General features: G+C 35.3%; 3 protein-coding genes across 3 annotated transcripts; 2 read left to right on the forward strand and 1 right to left on the reverse strand.

The window, feature by feature from the left end:
• Window positions 1-273: 273 nt before the first annotated feature.
• Window positions 274-2,622, forward strand: LOC105169036 (uncharacterized). Its single transcript, XM_011089296.3, has 3 exons — window positions 274-900; window positions 1,069-1,337; window positions 1,800-2,622. Exons 1-3 carry the CDS (start codon window positions 687-689, stop codon window positions 2,508-2,510), a joined length of 1,194 nt encoding a protein of 397 aa, XP_011087598.1. The 5' UTR covers window positions 274-686; the 3' UTR covers window positions 2,511-2,622.
• Window positions 2,623-6,446: 3,824 nt separating this feature from the next.
• Window positions 6,447-12,766, reverse strand: LOC105169037 (GTP-binding protein). The gene is made up of 10 exons (XM_088883439.1): window positions 12,608-12,766; window positions 12,218-12,470; window positions 11,590-11,938; window positions 11,213-11,437; window positions 10,466-10,725; window positions 9,400-9,614; window positions 8,906-9,031; window positions 7,678-7,863; window positions 7,123-7,260; window positions 6,447-7,034 (listed from the first exon to the last, which is right to left on the reverse strand). The coding sequence occupies exons 2-10, from the start codon at window positions 12,387-12,389 to the stop codon at window positions 6,705-6,707; spliced, it is 2,001 nt and encodes a 666-aa protein (XP_088739565.1). The 5' UTR covers window positions 12,390-12,470; window positions 12,608-12,766; the 3' UTR covers window positions 6,447-6,704.
• Window positions 12,767-13,543: 777 nt separating this feature from the next.
• AL6 (alfin-like 6) lies at window positions 13,544-18,183 on the forward strand. Its single transcript, XM_011089298.3, has 5 exons — window positions 13,544-13,958; window positions 14,205-14,237; window positions 16,021-16,249; window positions 17,429-17,558; window positions 17,654-18,183. Exons 1-5 carry the CDS (start codon window positions 13,862-13,864, stop codon window positions 17,927-17,929), a joined length of 765 nt encoding a protein of 254 aa, XP_011087600.1. The 5' UTR covers window positions 13,544-13,861; the 3' UTR covers window positions 17,930-18,183.
• Window positions 18,184-23,352: the final 5,169 nt, after the last annotated feature.

Genomic DNA, 23,352 nt, shown 5'->3' on the forward strand with positions numbered 1-23,352 from the left:
GTAAAACTATATATATATATATTTATGTATTGAATTTCTAAACATATTTTACCAAAATTACAAACCCCATATATGTAATATTTGAAAGTAAAATGACAAAAATTATAATGGTGGGAATTGGGAAATGAAAAAGAGTCCAAAGACACCGCAATTTGGAAGAAGAGAGAGTTTGGCCACCCCACCCTGTCCTCTTCTTGTCATGTCCCTTTCTCATCTTTATACACCCCTTACTTCATCATCCATGTAGGCCCTCAACCCCCCCCCCCCCTCTCCTACCTCACCATCTACACATCTTTCTATTAATTCATCCCCTCCTCTCTCTCTCTCTCTCTCTCCATTTTCTTCTTCCCCTACACCACGCTCTTAGAGAGAGAGAGAGAGAGTCAAGAAAGAGAGAGAGAGGAAGCCCTTTTACTTCAATTTCTTGGGTTGAGTATACATACATCTATTAGTAGCTAGTAAGTAAGCCAATTCTTGAATCTTAATGATCTCCCTCTTATCCCTCTTACCCCACCACCACCCCCCCAAAGAAGAAGAAACAACTTGCACTTCCAATTGTTGTCATATAGTGGTATAATAAGCCCATGTATGTATGTATAGATTGAACATCAAGAGCTAGAGAGGGTTAATTATATTTGGAAAGAAAGAGCAAAAAAATTAATCATAGAGGGTTTGGCCATAGTTTTATGGCAATTGCAGTAACCATGAACAATCAAGAAGACGGAACCAGCAAGCATGACGACCACGAGAATGACATGGTGATGCCGGGCTTTCGCTTCCACCCTACAGAGGAGGAGCTCGTGGAGTTCTACCTCCGCCGTAAGGTGGAGGGCAAGCGTTTCAATGTCGAGCTCATCACTTTCTTAGACCTTTATCGCTACGACCCCTGGGAACTCCCTGGTACATATATTCGTATAAATCTATAGATACATGTGCTATATATATATCTCTTTTCGTCTTAATCTTGATAGCCCTTTTCATAGTTTCTTTTATACATAGATTACTCATGAGAGAAAATCAAGAATTCTACATATGTTTGATTGTTTTTGTACTTTATGTGGATGTCAGCGTTGGCGGCCATAGGGGAGAAGGAGTGGTACTTTTATGTACCAAGAGATAGGAAGTACAGGAACGGAGATAGGCCAAACCGCGTGACAACTTCCGGCTACTGGAAGGCCACCGGAGCTGATAGAATGATCAGAAGTGAGAATTTCAGGTCTATTGGCCTCAAGAAAACCCTTGTTTTCTACTCCGGCAAGGCCCCTAAAGGAATCCGAACCAGTTGGATCATGAATGAATACCGTCTCCCACAGCACGAGACCGAGAGACTGCAAAAGGTTTGTTTGAATTTTTATCGAGCTTTATTAATTTAAAAAAAAAAAATCTTTCCCAGAATTGAAATAAATTAAAATCTTTTACTACTCCTTTTGTTTGTTTGAATCATCTGACTGGATCGGAAAGACTAGGGTAAGACAGGTAGCTAGCCCTCCAGGGGGAGGAGATCAGAAGATGGAATTTAACAAGAATTGATGTAGTGCGTGATATGCAAGAACGACAGACTGACATGTGATTAATGTTCACTTCTGCTGTCTGAATGAGAATTTCTTAAATGTTCACCGTGAGAAACTAAATGCCTGCATGATGATCTTTAAATTCTGAGAAACATTAAATATGTATATATGTAATGAAAATCCATATATATCAATAAATAAGGATGAGGAATAGATGCATTCTTTTAATTAAATTCCTTTTAAAATTCAATTTAATCAAACTCATCCCACATTGTCTTTTTAATTCAGGCAGAAATTTCTCTTTGCCGTGTCTACAAGAGAGCTGGAGTGGAAGACCATCCATCTCTCCCCCGCTCGGTCCCAACCAAGGCCTCATCCTCGTCGTCCTCAAGAGGGCCGCAATCATCACGAAAGCAGCAGCACAGCCAGCAGACGACCAGCCAAGAAATGTCGTTCCAAGCTAACTACGGAGGATCACCGCCGCAAACCGATGGAAAAATAAGCGAAACGAGTCAAAGTAGCAGCACAGACATGGGCACATCTCTTGCCCTTTCACAGCAAAATTCAAGTTACTCCATCACTCCGGCTGCAGCATTAGTCCCCAACATGGCCAATTCTTCCACACTTCAAACTCCTACAGCAGAAGATGATCATGGTGTGATGTTACAGCAATCCAAACAAGCTAATTCTAGCTCTTCTTTATCCCCAAACTGCCCATCCATCTATGCCACCTCTTCCTCCCATGCGATTGATGACCTCCACAAGCTAGTGAACATACAAGCTGCTTCAATAAACCATGAAAATCATCAGTACAATACTCCAAATAATGGCCCCCTTAATCTTCTTTCCCACTTCTCCACGCAGCCGGAGCCGCTGCCGGCTGCGGCCCTCAATGTCGTCGGTCCGGGCTCCGTGCCGGCCATCTTCTCCGACAGATTGTGGGACTGGAATGCCATTTCCGAGGCAGGCAAAGATTACATGACCAACCTTTTCAAGTAACTCATATCATCATCTCATGTACTATGCAAATATATGATCTCTATGCGTAACTTAATTAATGTTATGATCTCATGATGCCTGATGCTAATTAATTAGTGGTATGTTGATTAAATGACTTCCCTTTTTCTTGATTCTTCTAAACTTTGTGATAAATTAATGACTTGTTCTTGAGTAACTGTGATTTGATTATAACTTGTTAGGGTTTCTGGGTTTTTGCTGGATTCTTGATTAAGTTAGTATAATTAGCCCTTGGAAGGAAATTTAGTTGCTGATCCTTAATCAACCATAGGGTTTCTATATATATATGGAAATGGGCACCATCTAGAAAGGTAAATAGATAGGTAAAGATAGATTTATTAAACGTAAAAATATAAAAGAAAATGTGAATCACAGCACATAGTTTTTCAGGATTTATGATATCATCCTGACAATACATAATCTATACTGTATAATTAAAATTTTTAAATAGATCGCTAGCTCATATGTCCTAGAATACTTAATTTGATTTCAATATCATCATTCCTGATCGATGATTCTTGGTTTTTGACTCATGACAACAAATGTACCTGCTAACTAGCTATGATATGTATGTAAAGTTTTAGCAGAGAAATGAAGCGCCTTCTCTCTCTCTCTCTCTCTCTCTCTCTCTCTATATATATATATATATATATATATATAGAACTCTCTGTCTGTCTCTCTCTCCCACATGCAAATTGAGACCAGCTGTAAGAAGTGATGAGAGAATGATAATGTGATGATGATTGAACAGTTAGATAAAAATGATGAGTTGCAGATGACTGCTCAGAGACAAATTAAGGTACAATATTGCAAGTGTTTTTGGACCCCCCACTTTTCACAAGCCTAATTACCACCAAGACAAAATGTGTTGTCCGAATTTGTCCATTTTGGCTGCACCTCAATTTTGAAGTAACTCATCATGTTCATGTATATGTGGCATATCATGTCCTCCAGGTATAAGCTACTTCAAATACGTACCTACCATAACACATTATTGGGAATTCTTTCTTTCTGTGTGTCCGTAGTGACACATCAAAATGGACTTCTGCCTTTCCTATAATAGATTTTCTGTCTTCATCTCAACATGCATCCATCCCTCAGTTTCTGAGTTATTAAAGATGTTAGAATTCAATATATGTAGTAGCTGGTGTGTATGTACGTACTACTGGTCTTCATATATGCCTCAATTAATAACTCGAAAGAACTTGAATCTAGCTGATTGGGTGTTTCTTTTACTTCTTGAATTGAATGATTTAGGGTTTTGAGAAACCTATTCGTTGCATTGATCTTGATCAGAGTTTTGTTTGCGAAAATGTTTTAATTTGTCGGTTGAGTAAAAGAAAATGTAATCAAAGGAAATGGATTCGAATTTTACTAAACGTGTGAGTATTTATCTCACTTAATTTACGTATGTGAGTCTAATATTGTAATTAATTTTATTTCTTGTAATTAATATTATATTTATGTATTGCTCGAATATTGGAAAATTGGAATGTTCATCCTGTAGGGATGGCAATTTTGGTCCTGTGGAATTAAATTTTTTGTAATTTAGTCCTGTAACTTTAAAATTTTGATATTTTTTTGCTAAAAATAAAAATACATTTACCGGGCACATGATCTTGTTGAGAGTATCCGCCAGATTAGACCAAAATTATCAAAAATTTCATACCAATTTAAAAATAGAACAAGTAATAAAATAAAAAATAAATTGCAGCTCATAAACTCATCCAAAGTGGAATAAATAAACAAATAAATCCCTATTAAGCCCCAATTTACCTATAAGTAGAGCTACATTCTTCTCAATTCATTTCTCTCAATCTGTGGGCTATAAACTGATGATACCCTAAATTTCAAGTTTCTACACTAGCTGAGCTTGCATTTTCATATTTTCAATCGAGTCCCTGAAGTTACCATTTATGTTATTTTCTGCCCCACACTTTTGCTTTTGATACCAATATTTTATTTTAATTAAGTTGGATAAATATATTTATTTTCTAACCTATAGAATTGGATTATTTGGTCTTAAAAAAAACCCTTTAAACCATCTTGTGCGCTAGTTCAAAACACGAAAATCATCATAAAGAAATTCATAATCATAGCCATTGATATCTAGAATATCCAACGGCCACCAGGACGATACGTGGTTCTGTGCAAGACACTCTACAAATATCCAAGGAGGCTACTTGATAGGCATGCAATTAATACAAAGAGTTCTAGCTTCCCGATCACATGCAACTCCTATTATAACTCGTACTAACTTAAATAATTGGAGGGTTTGAATTGAAAACCACTCAACATGCGTAACAACTTATAGCAATTCTTACTGTTTGAGTAGGGGATCATCCGTGAACCCATCTACAGTTCAAATCAATCACATCACTGTGTTATATGGGCGCATCTCAGACACATTCTTATAAATATTGCATATATAACAAAATGAACAAATGGCGTTCTAAATTATAAGTTCGATATGTCTTAAAATTTTATTTTCTATTGTGTTTGTATCATTAAAATAAATATAATTGTAAAATAAATTCACTTAATGAATAGCTGAATCTCTTTAAATTTAGGAGATTATATGTATAACAATTGGATACTCATTAATCCACATATTGAGTGTCGCATACTATATTTAAGAAAACAAAATTAATTTAATTTTGCATTAATGAATAAAATATAAGTACATTAACAAGTGTTGCAGCTCCTAGTCAACTACACATGAACATTTGAAGTCCACCCAATCCATAAGCTATATAATACAAACCCCTGCAAGGTGTAAGAGTTGCAATGTATAAGTATTATTTGCTTGAGCTGTTCTTCAATTCTGTGTGTGAGTGCTTTTAGTGATGATCTGATGTTCTGAAATCTTCTGCAGTTCCTCTCCTATCAAATATGATAAATGGTAGTACTGCATTCTCACTACTTGGGCTGCTAGATATATGACTGTATTTATAATTTTGAAACTTATCAAATATGTATATATATATATATATATATTTGCCGACCTAATTAAGCTAGTTGTATATGTATCGAATTAAGAAATAATATTTATTTTTGGGATATTTACATTCTTCTCCCTTGAGATTTGGTATAGTTACATATAAACCAACTGTGATTTGAGAAATTATATTTAGCACTCCTGAAGTTTACTTCCGTCTAACATATAAGTCCTTCTATTAGTCAAAATTCATTAAATTTACTGATATTAAAAAAAAATTGTTAGACGAAAGTAAATCTCAAACGTGTTAGATGTAATTTCCCAAACTACAGAAAATTTTACATATAATTATATCAAATTTCTGGGGACGAGAGTGTAACTATCCCTTTTTTCTTTTAAATAGAAGTCGAATACATGTTTATTTAGCAGATATTAACTAACTTGCTCTAATTCTTCCATGTGACCTATTTCGAGATTTAGCCACGTGTCTCTTCTAGGCCGATGGTCTTGCCCACCTAGTCTTAGGTTCTGAGTTGTTGGGCCTCCATTCTTCCTTGAATTGGGCTTATTTCGCCCACCAAACCCCAATAAATGGACCATACTTTGCGCTTTACAATAATTGGCGATCACCATCATCCATAACATCAATCAACAATGCATTATTGACCATCCATCGATTATAAGAACAGAAGAATAAATATTCATACGCCACATGAAATTTTAGAAAAAGGCATCATTGATTGATTTCTTTGGATGAAAAATGTCAATGAATAAACAACACCAATAAGCATAGTAGCAAGAGTAAGTACAACATAACATTTGAGAACCTAAATACAATTTGCTGAGAAATGCGGAGTAGTAACCTCCTTGTTTTTGGTAAGTTTACACTGTAAAGGTGCAGTCACCAATCATATAATGCCAAAATGGAAAGACACTCGACTTTTTCAAGAAAGTTGGAAAAACAAGTTAGAGAGAAAGGATTACCAAAAAACGGAGTGCGGTGGTCTCCCACCACCAGGGAGTTAATTTGAATACTTTCAGCTAAATAACCCATCAAAATGAGTAGGCTCCTCCCCAAAATTGAGAAAATTCGGACCAACAGATTTTCAAAACTAGATGTGCTGATTACCCTGAACACTAGCAACTTAATTTTCTTTTTATATCAAAAAACTACTTTTGCATAAAGAACTATACATGGGATGGGTGGGGGGTGATCCGTCTCCCAAACTTTTCAGTTTTCATGTAGAAACAGTGTTTTCTAATGTACCGGCACTTCTTTTGTCAGACACCATTCGTTCAGTCGTTCTTCCAGGACCTCGTGTGTTCTTGCTGGCAACACTTTTACTATCAGAATTCCTAAGCACGTTGCGCTGCATTATACGCACAGGAATTCCACCCAAATCAAAGTCTTCTTTCAGTGACTTCGTTAGGAACCTGAGTTCTGTATCTGATAGCTGGACCTTCCCAGTAATGAATGCAACAAAAGTAGGTGGTCGGGCCTTCACCTGAGTGAAATATTTTATCTTTGGTTGGGCAGACTGGTCTTTCCAGGAATGCCTGCTCATGACCTAGACATAAAGCACTATCGTAATTTAAAATGACAAATTTTAATGCCGCTTCCATGACTGCAAAAGAACAGGAGGATTTCAGCAATACCTTGCGTAGCCAGCGGTTGAGACGAGCTGTTGGCAATCTGCGACACCACTTTTCATATGTATCAACAACCTGGCGCATCACAGCCACCCGGCCTTTCCCCTCAAGTGCAGAAACAAATACCACAGGTATCCCTGCCACCTGCATGCAAACATCTATCAATGCAAGAACAGCTTCTTCAAGCAAAATAATTTTAGTTATTTGTCACAAGGGCAGCTGTTGATTTTTCGCCATAATCAAACAGAACAAAAGTATTCTCAATATAATATTTTCAAAATTCAATCTTTCAACCATTGAGTGAGAACAAGACTAGCAATATGTACTTTTAACAATTCATGCAGTCTCTTAACACCAACATATTCAAGCAACAGTGGAATGGAAACAAGTAGCGTTCAGGGAGAGCACATTCTAAATAGAAATGAAATGCTCCCAACGACTGTTTTCACTGCAGGAAAAATAACTACCAAACTTGATGCAGGCAGACTTAGCATCATAAAAAAGATGGAACCACCATGTTAGGTATATAGATGTAGATTGCTCTAATCTGTACCAACAGACCTGGGGTATAACAGTCTGAATTTCTTCAGGCACAGCATTGAGCACACTTTCGTACATTCTTGAGCTCTGCTTCCCCTTCAAAAGATCCATCTTGTTCACCACGACAACCAAACCTCGACCTTCTTCCACTGCTCGCCTTGCTATGACGACTTCAGTGTGCTTCATGCTCCGTCGAGCTCTTGCAATCTATTTTGGAAAAAGTAACAAATAAAGGACGGTAAAAAATTACTTGCACATTCCATTTTAGGTATCAAAGGACACGTTCAAATCTCAACGGCTTGAGGTTAGTGAAGACTTGAAGGGAAGGGGTACGCCTTGTTCTGCCCTCTGAACCCCCTACCCCTCTGCTGAAATGCATATGGGATGAGAGATAATAAAAAAAATGAAAAATGTATTGAATAACTTAGGAGAAAGAGCAGTATATTAATAGTGCTAAACCATGTTGACAAGTTCAAGATCTTCCTGTAGCAAAAAGGAATATATTTCTCCTTCCTTCTTTTACATATTTAACTTGTGGGGGACGGGGTTAGAACTCAAATATTTTCTGGACAAAATAAATATGTTCTTCACTGAAGAGTTTCCAGGAGTGAGAACTTCTGTGAAACAAAGTAAACACCAACTAATGGGCAAAGAAACCAAACAGAGTGCTTAACATTGCAAACTTACCTCAATATAATGCAAACAATTAAGTACCATAAAAGAATAACATTAACAGCTTTCGTGGTGCATGCTTAAGATCATATCGATGGAGAAGAATCAGAACCTCACAAAGCTAAGGGTTTCAGGCATATAATCAGTTAAAAGTGATCCACAGGCAATAATAAGCTGGATGTTATAAACAGGCAACTCCACCTTCTATGTGCAGTTTATCCTTTTATATCATTTTATTGGTAAATAACATTTTTTTTACCGTTAACAAATTTACTATGCTAAACCAGGGAGATGTAAACCTAGCATTACAATAGTGCCTGACAACATTACCTTTGTTTGTCTTTAAGATCATGGTATTGAAACATGTCGACTGTAAGACAGGGATAAAATCTTCAGTTGAACAGCAAAGATTTGTGTGTCCATTGGGATTATGATGCTTAGTTTGCAAGACAGAAATCATGCAACTGCAACTAATTAAACCAACAAACAAGCATGAAATTCACAACAAGAAAAGAACTACAGCCAAAACTGGTAAGTCAAAAAACTAATACAAGATGCAGCATTGCACACATCAGACCTCTTCTGCATCCAGAACTAATGCAACCACATGGGCCCTCATGAGATGTTTCCTTGATTGCACAATGCTCAAGGATGATGGCCCCTTATCCTGTTTTGTCCTCTCCAACCAACCTGCAGTGTCAACCTGATGAAAACAAATTTATAAACGTTAAAGTTCCTTTCTGTTACACAAGAAGTTCTCCAGAGGCCCAGAAACATGTTAATTGGCTTCTGCAAGTCTTTTCAGATCACCAGTTCATGAGATAATCTTGCACCACCTAGAAGCAGGACTAACCCACCATATATTCTACCCCAAATTCCAAGAACAAATGCATACGAACTAATAGAGTATTTCTCTGTAAGCAATAAACATAAAAACATAAGATACAAAGTGATCAACAAATAAGAAAGATGGTGAACGCTACCAAATAACAAAATTTTAGTCCTATGATTGATCAGAACTATCAACGAAGGGCAAAAAGAAGTCTAGCAAATAAGGAAACTACAACTCACAAGATATACGTCTCTCCCTTCATACTGAAATTGAACCCGAATGGAATCTCTGGTCAAACCAGCTTCTGGTCCAACCAAAACTCGATTTTCTTGTAATAGTGCATTCAGCAATGTAGACTTCCCTACATTTGGTCTCCCTACAATTGCCAGCTGCAAGGGAAGCTTAGAGTCAACATCCTCATCCCCAGCCGATCCGCTGTCCAGCATATCTTCATCTAGAATTTGAAAACAAAAAACACATTTCATAAGGGATTATACTCCAATTAATAAAAGCGTGTAATGATTAATTTATCTGATAAGACACGTTACAAGCTACGAGCAGGACTGGGAAAATCTACCCAAGAATTAGTCAATAATGCAAGTTCCATACCAATTAAGAGAATGATATATACCAACCTACATACTAGAAAAACATTATTTCAGGAAGAAAAAGAATAGGTGAGCTCGTCTCGAACAATTTAAGAATCTTCCAAGAAGCGAGTGATGTTGAAGCTCAAACTGTTTTTGAACATTATTACCCCAATGTAAAAGCCTTTTATCTCAAAATGAAGGGATGGCCTGAAGCGTCAGCATCACATGCAAATATAATGCCGACAGGATGGAAGGGATAGATACAGCGAGTAAAAAGTTCACATATAGTTAATCCTGCAATATGTAAGGTATTATGTTCTAATAAATAGAGCAACTTCTTATGAATAGATTTTGGAGTTCCATGTATTTAAAATACTGCAGTTTCCGTATGATAAAACCTCTTTGGCTGCAGGAGGGATGCTTATATTTGCAAGTACAGCATCCATGACTTGCTTTCTACGCTGAAATACCAGACAAATTTTATTTTACTCTTTCTCAAACTCCCAGTGCTAATCATTTCGTTGTTATATAGCCAAACACACTATGAAGTATGAATACATCTTCATGCATCAAAACAGGTAGTTATAATCTCATACTTCCCGACTATCCAACATCTCCTACGACGTATCTCACCATATATATAAATATCAAACATACTTACAGTCATAACACCAAGCAGATTAAATAAAGATAAGTCACTCAGTATGTTAATTACCATTTATAACCTGGAGCACATAATCCTCGAGAGATGGCCTCAAAGCTTCATATAGCTCCGTCATCCCAAATCCAGTTTCAGCAGATAAAGCAATGGGATCACCAAAACCTAATGTGTAAGCTTCACCAGCAGCAGCAGCAAGAGAACCACTAATGTCATCAAGCAGCTCAGCTTTATTCATTACCACAATGGTCTTGATACCAGGAGCATGCTTTCTTAACCACTTTCCAACATCCAAATCCATGGCCTGTAGTCCGTCTCTAGAGTCAACATCAAATGAACAAAATAACCATTAGCTCCTCATCAGATAGGAAGAGTTGGCTGATGACATCTTACTTCTATATAATTCATAAACTACTTGAATCAAGTATTTTCTCCAGTATAACTAGCACTTTTTTTAAGGTATATAATCATAAACAAACACGATTCATTTACTTCAATATTTAGATTAACCAAATCCATGATGATAGAGTCATGCAATTTTTTATGCAACCACACAGAATGTTTCTTCAGAAGTTGATGCATTTTCCCATGCCTCCAATAATCTTCAGCTTACCAACATTGTGCAGCTCAGATAACAAATTATCGTGTTGCCTCGCATTTTTAAAGTTCTTAATTAGCAGTTCATGCAGAAAGGCATGACTATAGAATATAGATGTCTATATCAATAAGACAATACAACCATAGGAAATTTCAAGAGGATCAACAACAGAACCTGCATTCCACAAAAGAATGAAAAAGGCTAACCTTGCATCTATCAGAAAGAGTGCACATTGGGCCAGTGCCAGCACATCTCCAGTCATTGCAGCAGTTCTGCCCAGAACAGAACCCGAAGAAGCCTCTGCCTCCAAGCCAGCTGAATCCAGAACACGAAACCGCAAATCACCCAACTTAGCAACCCCATCTCGTATGTCACGTGTAACATGGTCATTAGGGGTATTGTAAACAAGAGCCTCTCTCCTTCGAATCAGACTACAAGTTCAACAAGCCAACTCAAAATTAGGTGCCTACAACAGATCAAAGACTTAAAGATTCTTCCTTTAATTCCAAATAAACTGGCAAGGAATTTCCAAGACTTAGACAAACAGACTAAGGAAAACAGTGACTAGCTGATAAATACTAACCGGTTAAATAATGCTGACTTTCCGACATTTGGGCGACCCATGATAATGACAGTTGGAAGCTTCTCTATAGGAATTTTGGTGAAATCAATTGAATTTCGAGACATAGGTTTAGCTTTTGGCTTATCGTGATTACCATAATCTGCAGCAACCTGAAACTCTTCCATTTCACTGCTCATGTGACCTGATGATAATGAAACAGATGAATCCAACAAATCATTCTGTCTTTCAAGTTCAGGCAAGACATGTATATTTGCTGCATTTCGACTAAAGGAAGTATGTGATGCGTAAAATGATCTCTCCTTAACCAATCCGAACGGTTTTACTCCAACAACAGATACTGCTGCACCCCCTACGCAAAAGACAATGAAACCAAATAAAAGTCAAAATTAAAACAAAAATGAAAGCATCAAAGGGCATGAGTGGAGATGCATTATCGACCTCCCCTCTAGCCCATGTTCTAAACTGTCATGCGGCAATCAAACATGCAACAAGTGCAGAGTTAAGAATCCCCTAAATTGGAACAAATTCAGAAATAAAAACATATAACTTCATTCATATTCATCCAGTGCACCCCTTCAGTCAAAAATGCAAGACTACATACAAATTAATACTGCATAAGGCAGTTTACCGTGTTTTAATTTTACTTCCCTTCCAGCAGTTAACGAGGTTCTTTCTCCATTTCCTAATAACTCAGAAATTGGGCTTTGTACATCATATTGTACGGTGGCACTCCTTGAGAGCAGACCAACGCTATGTCGGCTTTTTCGGCCTGAGAAGGCCCGTACCCATGACCGGAGCATTCCAAGACTAACAACTTATAGATTGTGGCGATACCGCGTACATTCGCACTCATAAGGTTTCACCAACATCCAACACTTCTCCTGTGAGCACCGGAAAATAAATAAAATTATATTGCCAAGGATCACATGGCAGGTGCTTACAACTTCATAGGTCGTTACCGGAAAAAAAAAAAAAAATCAAACTTTGTATGCGCGAACATATTTCCAGATTGAAAAACCTTTGATTGGAAGCTTCGCCGCCTGGCGGTGGTGGGACAGCCGGAACTCGAAATGGGGTTTAGGGCTTTAGAGATAAATGGAATAATAAAAGAATGTAATGTCTACTCACATTCCATTTCTTAATTCTAAATGTTATTCGTTACTATTTTGTTGTGATAGGTAAGAATTTACTAAGACGATACTTATTTGTGATTGCTATACCAATATTTGACGTATGTGCAAAATACACACAAAAAGCATAATATATACATGCTAATTTATAAATATAATTGAATATAATTTTTAGCTACGCACGACGTTCTTCTTTTGAAATTTATTATTTTTTTCAAATAGAGCATAAAGCATTTCGCAAATCACAATGAACTTTAATAAGTAAAACACTGAGTAAGTGTTAGCGTGATATTATTAACAATTCATTAATTAATGAATTACTATAACATCCGACATATTTAATACTATTAAACATTTGAATATCGACTTTGTTCATATCTTTTAGATTTTAAATTTTAAAAACTTTGCATTTAATAAAATAATACAAGTATCACATTAAGCGCGCTCATTTATACTTTAGAGATATTTTGATGAACGAAAAATTAAGATCATGAATTACTATATTAAATTAAATTTGATTAAAATAATGTCTTAGCTAAATAAGTTCATAATTGTCTTAAAATTTTACCATCAAACTATACAGTGAAAACAACGAACTTAAAATTAAACCACATACGTGTTAATATATTTCTAAAAAAAAAAAGATTATTACAAAGTGGGATGATGGATGGCCCACAGAAAATGAAAAGTCGGACATGCATTTGGATCTTACAGGCGGCACACACAATAACACGCATTTAGATAACAAAGGACAAAACGCTGCCCCATCACAACTAATTATTATTAAAATAAAAATAAGATTGGGAGAGGAGGAAGATTTAATTACGAATTTTTTTGGGTGCTAAAACCCTCATTCAGTCATTCTCCCTATTTTCATTCCCGCTGTCTCTCTTCTCTCTCTCTCTCTTACATCTTTCAGATTTTCACACACACAGAGAGCTGATTTCCATATTTAATCTAATTTTTGTTGTTCTGCTGTTCTGCTAAGTTAAGACAATTTTGGAGGAGTCATGAAGAAGAAACCCTAGCTATTGGAACAAAACCCTAACCCGGGGAAACCGCGTTTAAGTTCGCAGAGGAGGGTTGGATTCGGAGGGTGTGCTGTTGTGCTTCTTTTTAAGTTGTTGTGGAAGAGGCTGGGAATGGAGGGGATTCCGCATCCGATACCGAGAACTGTAGAGGAAGTGTTCAACGATTTCAAAGGCCGTAGAGCTGGCCTAATTAAAGCTCTCACCAGCGGTACTTTGTTTTTCGATTAGTTTTATGTTTTTCTTGAGTTGGTTGCGCTTTTGATGTTTATTTCCGTGTGTTTGTTTGTCTAGTGCATTAGTGATGTGTGTGCGTTTTGCATGGATTACGTGGGTGTATAGTGTTTGGGTGTGTTGCTTTTCCGCTAGCATCTGTGTCTATGTTTTCTTTTCTCAAGTTTTTTTGTTGATTCATGCTAATTTATTCTGATTTGTGTTTTGATTGAGGTCTTTGCAGATGTCCAGAAGTTCTACCAGCAGTGTGACCCCGGTGAGTTGTTGTCTTTTTCTTGTTTAAGTTTGACGTTCTTTGTTATGAATTTTGATCGCTGGAAATTTGCGGTGGTGTCTAGAATTTATCTGTCATTGTGTTCTTTTATATTTTATGATTATTGTGAATGCAGAATGGTTAAATTGTGTTTTTCAACTAAGCTGTGCGTTCAGTGTATTAGTTATTTATGTCTTACTCTAGGTTCCGGTATGGCTCCTACATTTGAGTTGGTGGACCCTGCACATTAACATGTATGCGTCCATGTGCTTTATGTCAGTTAGGTTCCTTCTAAGTTTGCCTGTTCTATTTTTTTTTTTTTTGTAAGCTAGCATTTTCTTTTGCAGAATGAGGTAAACTCTTTTCTTCTCTCTGCTCACTTTTAAGGAGCTAAAGAAAGCATCTAGAGTTGTTGGTACTGTGGATTCTTCTGATCATCTTTTAAAGTCTTGCCTCCGATTGATCATTTATTTTAAAGTGGGTGCCAGCATTGAGCAGCGAACACGTCATTGGTGTGGCCTTGTGGGCCCAAAAGATTCTTCTGAACTAATGCTTTTTTATTGATAGACATGTGTCTTGTTGTCGGAGAGCTTAAATGTAATCATCCCTTGGGTTTAATTAATTCACAGCCTTATTAACCATGACTAGAAAAGTTAAACACTTGTCAATTGGGGGTGGCAGATAATGTATGTCTACAATTGTTTCTTTGAATGAAGAACTTCTGGAAGTTGGTACCTAAGAATAAGGTCTGTCCCGATTGCGTGATAATAATTTTTGGAACCTCAAACAAGTTTGTTCGACTTCATCTATCTGAAATTATAAGGAATCATGAGTCTGCAGCCTGCTTCATCCTTTTACGCCTGTTTTGATGTTAACAGGATTAAAACTTTACATAGAATGTTAGTATCTAAGCACTAAGCAGGAAGATTCAGAAAATGTGAGGTCTAATTTTTTTTCAGTTAATACTGGGTGGATATAAGGAGTTACATCTTCTTGTGGTCCGCTAGGAGCAAAATGGCAGTCTGGAGAATTCATAATAATTGTTATATGGGGAAAGTTATGTCCCAACATTAAGCATTAACTTTAAATCTTTAAGCTTTCTTGTGTCGTCAATCTATTTGTGTGGCTTGTGTAGAGATTGATTTTTAGATGATCTTTTGCCTGTGATATTTGGTACTAGATGAAGGATGAGGTAGAGTTGATGTTTAACGGTGGATTCTCCATCAATTAGTGGCTAAAGACATTTTTCTTCTTGATGTATGAGATGGATGATCGGCCTCTTGAGTTTGTTGTTCTTGATAGTAAAACTCAAGGTGACCTTGTTAGCGGTATAATGTCTTCTATCTACTAACCTAATTACTTTGTGATGCTTTCTTGGTGAAGCTGTAAAAATGGGAACTTCTTTCTCCCTTCCTTTGTTATGTCCTCATTACATGTTTCATCATTTCGAGCTGTTATCTATTGCCTCTTAGTCTGGGTTCATAAACATTGATTTCCAATGTCAGGAATATGTTCAGCACATCTATTATCATCGATTTGCGTCAAACAATGTTTCTATATTTATTTGGCATTGCGCTGTTTCATACCAGTAAATGGAAGATAGGAGTTTTCCTTGGTTGAAGGATATGGCTTCCGAGTGCTTTTTACCTTCTGACTGACCAATTTAGCTCATTTGCCTGCAAGGCTGAATTCTATGCTGATAATGATTTTGTGATGATTGGAGCAAGCAAATATGAATAACTCTGTTGATCTGAGTGTGGTCTCTGAATTTGTTAACGTCTTGTAGAGAAAGAGAACCTCTGTCTATATGGGCTTCCAAATGAGACATGGGAAGTGAACCTGCCTGTTGAGGAAGTGCCGCCCGAGCTGCCTGAGCCGGCACTGGGAATCAACTTTGCCAGAGATGGGATGCCAGAAAAGGATTGGTTATCTCTTGTTGCAGTTCACAGTGACTCTTGGCTGCTCTCTGTTGCATTCTACTTTGGTGCGCGGTTTGGATTTGGTAAGACTGAAAGGTAAACATTTGTGAAACAGCTCTATCTTCTTGTGAACTTCAACCATGGTGTGGTAATGTGTATTTAGCTTGTATCTTTATTAAGCCGTTACTTGAGCAGTAGTTATTATGACTATGAAACCAAGAGAACATTAAGCGAATCACCTTTTATACTCGTAGAGTTTTTAGCTATGAAAAGATTTTGGATGTCAAATTGTCATGTTTAGTATTTTATCAATTATGACTGAACTCGAGGTTTTATTTCTACGAAAGAGCAACGTTGATGATACTGTTTTATCTCTCTTTGAAATCTGGTTCCTTGTCGTCTTTATTCTTTCGCAAGTTAGTAGATTTCTATTATTGCTTTTTAACTGTTTTAATTTTTTAGTTTCAGAACTATGAAAAAATATTTTCAGTTGTAATTGCCTTTTACAAAATACCTTCATGATTTTTTAGAAGAGGCCCTTATTCTGCTAAAGCATTGCAGAATATTGATGCTATTTGTTAGTAACTGTATTACGAGTATGTAGACTTTGTTACGATTTAGTTACCTTTTTAACACGGGTTTAAAATTGTTCTGTCTTCTTTATGTTTAGTTACTGCCGCATTACCACTTTAATTGGGTGCTCATGTCAGCCTTTTTAGGATTTTAAGGTTCCATGTTCTCTTTTCTATATCAATGACACTGGGAGTCTAGCTAGGTGCCAGAATTGTGGTTGCTTCCATTTTCCCATTGCTTTTACTGTTCCTGGTTTTTATCTGAGACCAGGTCGTGTGTGATTGAATTGGGAGCTAGGGAGTTTGCATTCATCATTATTGTGAATTTGAAATCCACCTAATATTGAAGTCAAATCCTTAGCTCTAAATCATTTCTCAGAATTCTTCCAATCCACATGCAACATTATAGAACCGGGTTTTCTGGCTCAAGACCTTCTGTGATGCTTCCTCTTTCTCTCATTTGGGTCTTTCTTTTGCTTATCTTTTGGATGTGGTATCCATCCTCTCCAAAAGCTTGCTAATTTTTGTACTTTCTATGGAATGCATGCTGCAACTAGAGAAGTCAGCAAGCATCTGAGAAATGAGCATGTATCCATGTCACCTGTTTGCTTTGCTAGTCTGCCTCAAGCATAGTGGTAATTGATATTCAAGAGAGCCTTTAGCTACATTTGATTCTGAGATTCGTTGGACATTGTTTTTGCAGGAAGAGGCTTTTTCAGATGATTAATGAACTGCCAACTGTATTCGAAGTTGTGACAGGAGCTGTTAAGCAGGCGAAGGAGCAAGCTGCAACTCAAACTAACAGCAGCAAGAACAAATCTAGTGGCAGAGTGGTGATTACTTTTTACATGACCTACTTTTTTCATTTTAGCATCTGCTGCCTTGTCTACTTGGATTATGCATCTTCATTTGTTTTTGCTTCTCATAGCCATCTCGACAGCCCGAGTTGATGCCTAAAGGTGCAAAGATGTCTGCACCAAAGGATGAGGATGAGAGTGGAGAGGAAGAAGAAGACGACGATGAGCAGGGTGCTACATTATGCGGAGCCTGTGGAGATAATTATGCCAACGATGAGTTTTGGATTTGCTGTGACATCTGCGAAAGATGGTTCCATGGCAAGTGTGTGAAGATAACGCCTGCAAAAGCTGAACATATCAAGCAGTACAAATGCCCTAGTTGCAGTAGCAAGAGGGCCAGAGTCTAATCTACCATTACGGAAATTGAGGATCAGGGAAAATCATTAAAGTTTAGAAGTTTTAGTCTTAACATGTCAAAAGTTGCAATGGTTTGGGTTACTTCCCTATGTTCAGTTTACAAGTTAGAATGTCTGCTGATGGGATCCCAATCTTTTAGACTGTATTTATATTCCTGTTTCTTGAATATGCTTCTGAATTGTACTTTAGGGATCTTTGTGAAAAATATTTTGCATCTGTGTTAGAGTGGGATTTTGGAAAGACATTTTCCTGTTTGTTGTTTCTTATTCATTCTATCTGTTGGTTGTTAATTTGCATCTTGATAATGCAGTTGCATGCTTCTCTGCTAGAGCAGCTCTTTTGCAACTGAACAATTAGCAGTCCTAGCCATTCTACATTTTAGTCTTGCATGATCCCAGCAAGTTTAGTTTCCTAACCATGTGTCAAGCAGAGTCATACCATAACTTCCTAACTTATGCTATCAATTTCCTTTTTTTTGCTGCTGCTTTATGTTTACAGGGTAAGCTCCTATGTTACTTTTGGTAACAACTAGGTCCAGTTTGAGCAGCTTTCTTTTTCATCTTTGGGACTCGTCTTCTTACATCTTGGACCGGCTGAATACTAGCAGAAAGCATGTCGTGGACAGCCATGGAACACTTGATCTGACGTTATAAGAGGAGGTAATATCATAGTGTTTAATTTTCAATACGAGTCGTTGTGGCTCTCAGAATGATGAATCTGGTGTTTGATACCACTAGTTATTGGATGCTTTGTTGCTTGAACATGGTCATTCTTAAGACAAGAAACTTTCAGAAATATATCGAACTAAAGATGTATTATTTTCTGATCTGCTTCTGTGTGAGATCTTTAGATGAACAAAGGTTGAGCAATGCACATGGATTCTTACACTCTATGATTTATTTCTGTAGAAATAAATTTCACCCTTCATAAAGATGTTTATATCTTGAGTTGTGGCAGCATATGTGTGATCTTTTTTCCCCTCCATAGCTTAGAGGCCCATATGTTGCAGTTTCTGAACATACTTTACCTGCTATGGACCCTCTTCTTTCTAAAAAATAAATAATTAAATAAACCTACCATGGATCTTCCAAAAGAATTTATTGGCCAAAAGACACAGGTATAGACCAACTTCATCTTCAAATTGTAGACACGGACACGACATTATGTCAATCTTGATTCATGATTCTTGTTGTACTTATCTAGTCAAGTTGATATTCAAGAGCCCCACCGATGTCTAATTTTATCTTTTTGCGAAGAAAGTAAATTGTAAAATGAATAAAATATACAATAAAACCCGATCGAACCAGTTAGTTGGCTTAATATCTACTTAATATTATAAAAAATTACTTGTTTCTAACACGAAATTCTTTTCAAGATTTGAGTCTTCAGTGAAATTTTCAATGGATATGAATGAGTATTGCTCTTCCACTTGCTGCTTAGTTTAGAAATAATGCATTTATTGGTGGTGGATCCTCTTTTGCATGTCAATTTTGTCATCAATCAACAGGACTCTGACCCAATCCAAAGCCTCCATGTGACGCACTGTTTTTTCTTTCTTGTATCTGTTTTAATAATTCTTTTGCAGGCATCATAAGCTCCTTCCATGTTCTATGTCTGCATTGCCCTTATGTTGTGATTGTTTTTTTTTATTACTCTTTGTAATAAAAAGTTCAGTTTGACTTGCATAACATAATGACTACTTTTCCTAGTGTTCTCTCTTATTACAGAACAGTAATCAGTCTAACTGAAAAAACTTGAGATGGGATCTAAGGAGGTAGAGGTTTTGTGGAGTCAAAAGGGATGAGTGAATATTTTGTCACATGGCCTTGTAATATAAAATGCAGTAGGTTCAGGCTTCAGGACAATAATCTTCTACATATGTTTTGCCAATTAAGGTGCAAAATAAGACATAAATAGGGTGACTTCTTTGGCTCTCAACAGGCTGGATAAGGGCCAGAGTTGTCTGGATCTGACCAAATTTCAATATTCAAGAGGTGTCTGTAATACCTTAATTTCCGAATAAGTTGCAGATAAAGTTGCTAAAGTTGTAAGTTCAGCTGTGGTGAGGTGAGAGTTGGGAGTGTTAAGTGTTGGAAGATAAAAGTAAAAGTGGAACATAATTGAAGTTGGAGTGCGAAAAAAACTTAATATGTACGATTTTATCGATAAGTTCCAAAAGTTGGTGGGGAAAAATTTATAAATTTTGGTTTAACGAACGCAATTTAAGCAGTGCCAAGGCATTAAATGTAAATTTTTTTTAAAAAAAAAAATCAGCTTATTTCACCAAAAAAAAATCGGATATTAAACTGAGTTATTGCAAATGTAACAGTGGAGATGAGCAATTAGTTTACTTGTGTAAATCAAATCCGAATCTGGTGAAAGAAATTAGTTTGCTTGCTCGTATTATATTGAATTCTAATTTATATATCGGTATTTGATTTTAGATGAGTTGATGAGCAAATCTCGAGTATGAGGTTTGTGTTCCCGTTCAACCCTAAAATGCACATCTTGATTGCGGAAGGAATATGTTAATAATTATGTCAATCAACTTTCTACTTTACAAGAAAGGCATGTAATGATTTTGGATTTTGATCACAATCATCACTCCTTCCCTCCACTACAATTTTACCAATCTAAGGTTTACGTGCTTGTAATATAGTTCCGTAACGTAAGATATCTAATATTCACAATATATTAACGTATAAAATTGAGCCCATGTTTCTAAAGTTTGTGAAGGGTTTTCCTACTCGATCGAATTAAATAAAAAAAAAAAGAAAAGAAAATGAATTGTTCTCAATTTATTTTTTAAAATCTTATCAGATTGTTATTATTATCACCTTATAATTCAACCATCTTAATTTATTATTTTTAAATCTTACAAATGTATCAACTTTTATAATATTTAAAATAAAGATAGGCCAACACCCTCTAATCTGTAACTGTAAATACTATCATTTGACGAATACTATTACATCAACATAAGTCATAGGAGAAGCAGTACATAAAAGTTGACAGCTGATTGATTAATGTTTGATATATATATATATATATATATATATATATATATTAATAAAGCTTTGTAATGATTATATGTTTCTTGCTAATTGACAACATTAACCCCATATTCATTTTGTTCTTCTTTTCTTGTCCGCATTTATGTTTTTACAATCATTTATAAATAGGAAATATTTTAATTAACATAAATTATTATCAATTTTGTGAATGTGTTTTAATTGGCGTAATCAATAATAATTATAATAATTTAAAAGAAAGAATCCATAGAGAAGGGGTTAAACTCAAAAAGTGGCGGACAATTTTTTTGAACATTTTCAGATTTTTATTAAACAGCAATAATAATAATAACTAATTTGGGTAGCACACTCAAATGTTTTTATTTTGAAAATAATTATTTTAATTTTAGAAGTGTTTTAAAAGTACATCCTAAAAATAACCAAAATATATATTGAAAAAATGAATTTATATGAATATACTAGTTATCGTGGCATGTCATTTTTGCATATATATATTTACTCTTTAAAATATATTATAAATAAAAATAAAATATATAAACCAACACATAATATTTTAATAATAAAATAATTTAAGAGTATAATTGCCATAATAAAAAAAGTGTCACAAGTCGCCGTTTGTGAATTAAATTTTTTTATATATATATATGTATATATTATACAACAATATGACAAAAGATTGAAAAGTTAAGTTGCTACTAAACCTTTAATTATATGTATAATGTTTATTATTAATTGATTATAGATTAATACTCGCATTACACTTCATATTGGTAAAAAATTAATGCGTTAGCGGTGTATTTTTTTTTTTTTAAATTTAAAGCAACAAATATATTTTTAATCTTTTAATAATATTGTTTTGCACTCCTGAATATTTTTTAGATAAAAATAGTACTTAAACAATCAATCAATGTTTTTATAAATAGAACGTAATTGAATAATAAAATATAATTAAAAATAATAACAAATTCATATAAAATCGGACAAAATATTTGAACTTGTGAAATCGATCGACACTTTATCCGTAGATCATAACATCAAATTACTGGGCATCTGATAATCGTTAATTTAGAGAAAAGAAAGTTAACATCATCATCCAAATAATTGCGAAATTAATGGAAAGTAAGCAATAAATGATGAATGAGAGTCACACTTATCTTCCCAATAATTGCTTCCCCTTTCCCTCCTCTCTAATTTCATCTATGTGTTAATTGTAATTGCTCCGTTTTGATGATATCAAATTATCTATTTATTTTTATAATATTTATTAATTGATCATAAATACTTGATATTAATCTATAATTAATATATGGGATAATTACACTTTGCTTTCCTAAGAAATTGTGTAATTATACCTAAAATTTTCTACGATTTGAAAAATTATATCTAGCACTCATGAGATTTGTTTCGTCCAACAAAACAAGTCCCTCCATTAATAAAAATTTACGAAATTTGTTGATGTTAATCGAAAAATTAAATGAAAAATGATATTCACCCACCATTGACTTATTGTAGGTCAGTTTTTTTTTTGGTCTACAATATCTTTATAACGGTGAAGATATATTTCTCCATATGTATTAACATGTTGATACGTATAAGGGTAACTTAGTCATAAAAAGACCAATATAACCTGCAATAAACCAGTAATAAGTCAATTGGGGTAAATTAGATTTTTTTTCTTTTGATTTTTGTGTTAATATCAGCAAATTTGATGAATTTTTATTAACGAATAGACTTATTTATTAGATGGAAGCAAATTTCAGTGGTGCTAGATATAATTCTCCAAACTTCAGAGAATTTAGGTGTAATTACATATAACCTCGGGAGAGGAGAGTGTAATTATCCCTTAATATATTAATTGTTAGAGCTGACATGATGTAATTGTAGTTGATTTCTTTAACAAAAAAGACAATGGCTGAAAATAAATCAAATAGAGTAACCGATAATTAGCAAATTTGAAACGATGAACCCAAATTTATAAAATTCATCGAACTTGTTTGGTTTTTTCAATACTGCAATGAATTTTAAAATCTTGCATTTTCATTCTGAATTATATTTCTTATTTTTTTCAATCAATGATCGCAGTCGATGATTACTATTCATTTTCATACTCAGTATCTCTAATAACAACGATATAATACCATTGATGTCTTGTCTGGCCTAAAACACTTTTTATGATATGAAAATAGCACAACAAATTTTAAAAAAATATTAATATGATGACAAATACGCTATTGGTTTCCAACTTTTTACCATTTCATCTCAAATTCTTGAAAATCCTGAAGAATTTGAGATGAAATGGTAAAAAAATTGAAAAGTTGCCATAAAATCATAGGAAGGATGCAAAGGTGGCAATATGATAGAAACGTGCAAGAAGAGAGCGT

Source organism: Sesamum indicum, linkage group LG8 (assembly GCF_026168435.1).
Source record: "Sesamum indicum cultivar Baizhima isolate 11 linkage group LG8, ASM2616843v1, whole genome shotgun sequence".
Lineage (NCBI taxonomy): Eukaryota > Viridiplantae > Streptophyta > Magnoliopsida > Lamiales > Pedaliaceae > Sesamum > Sesamum indicum.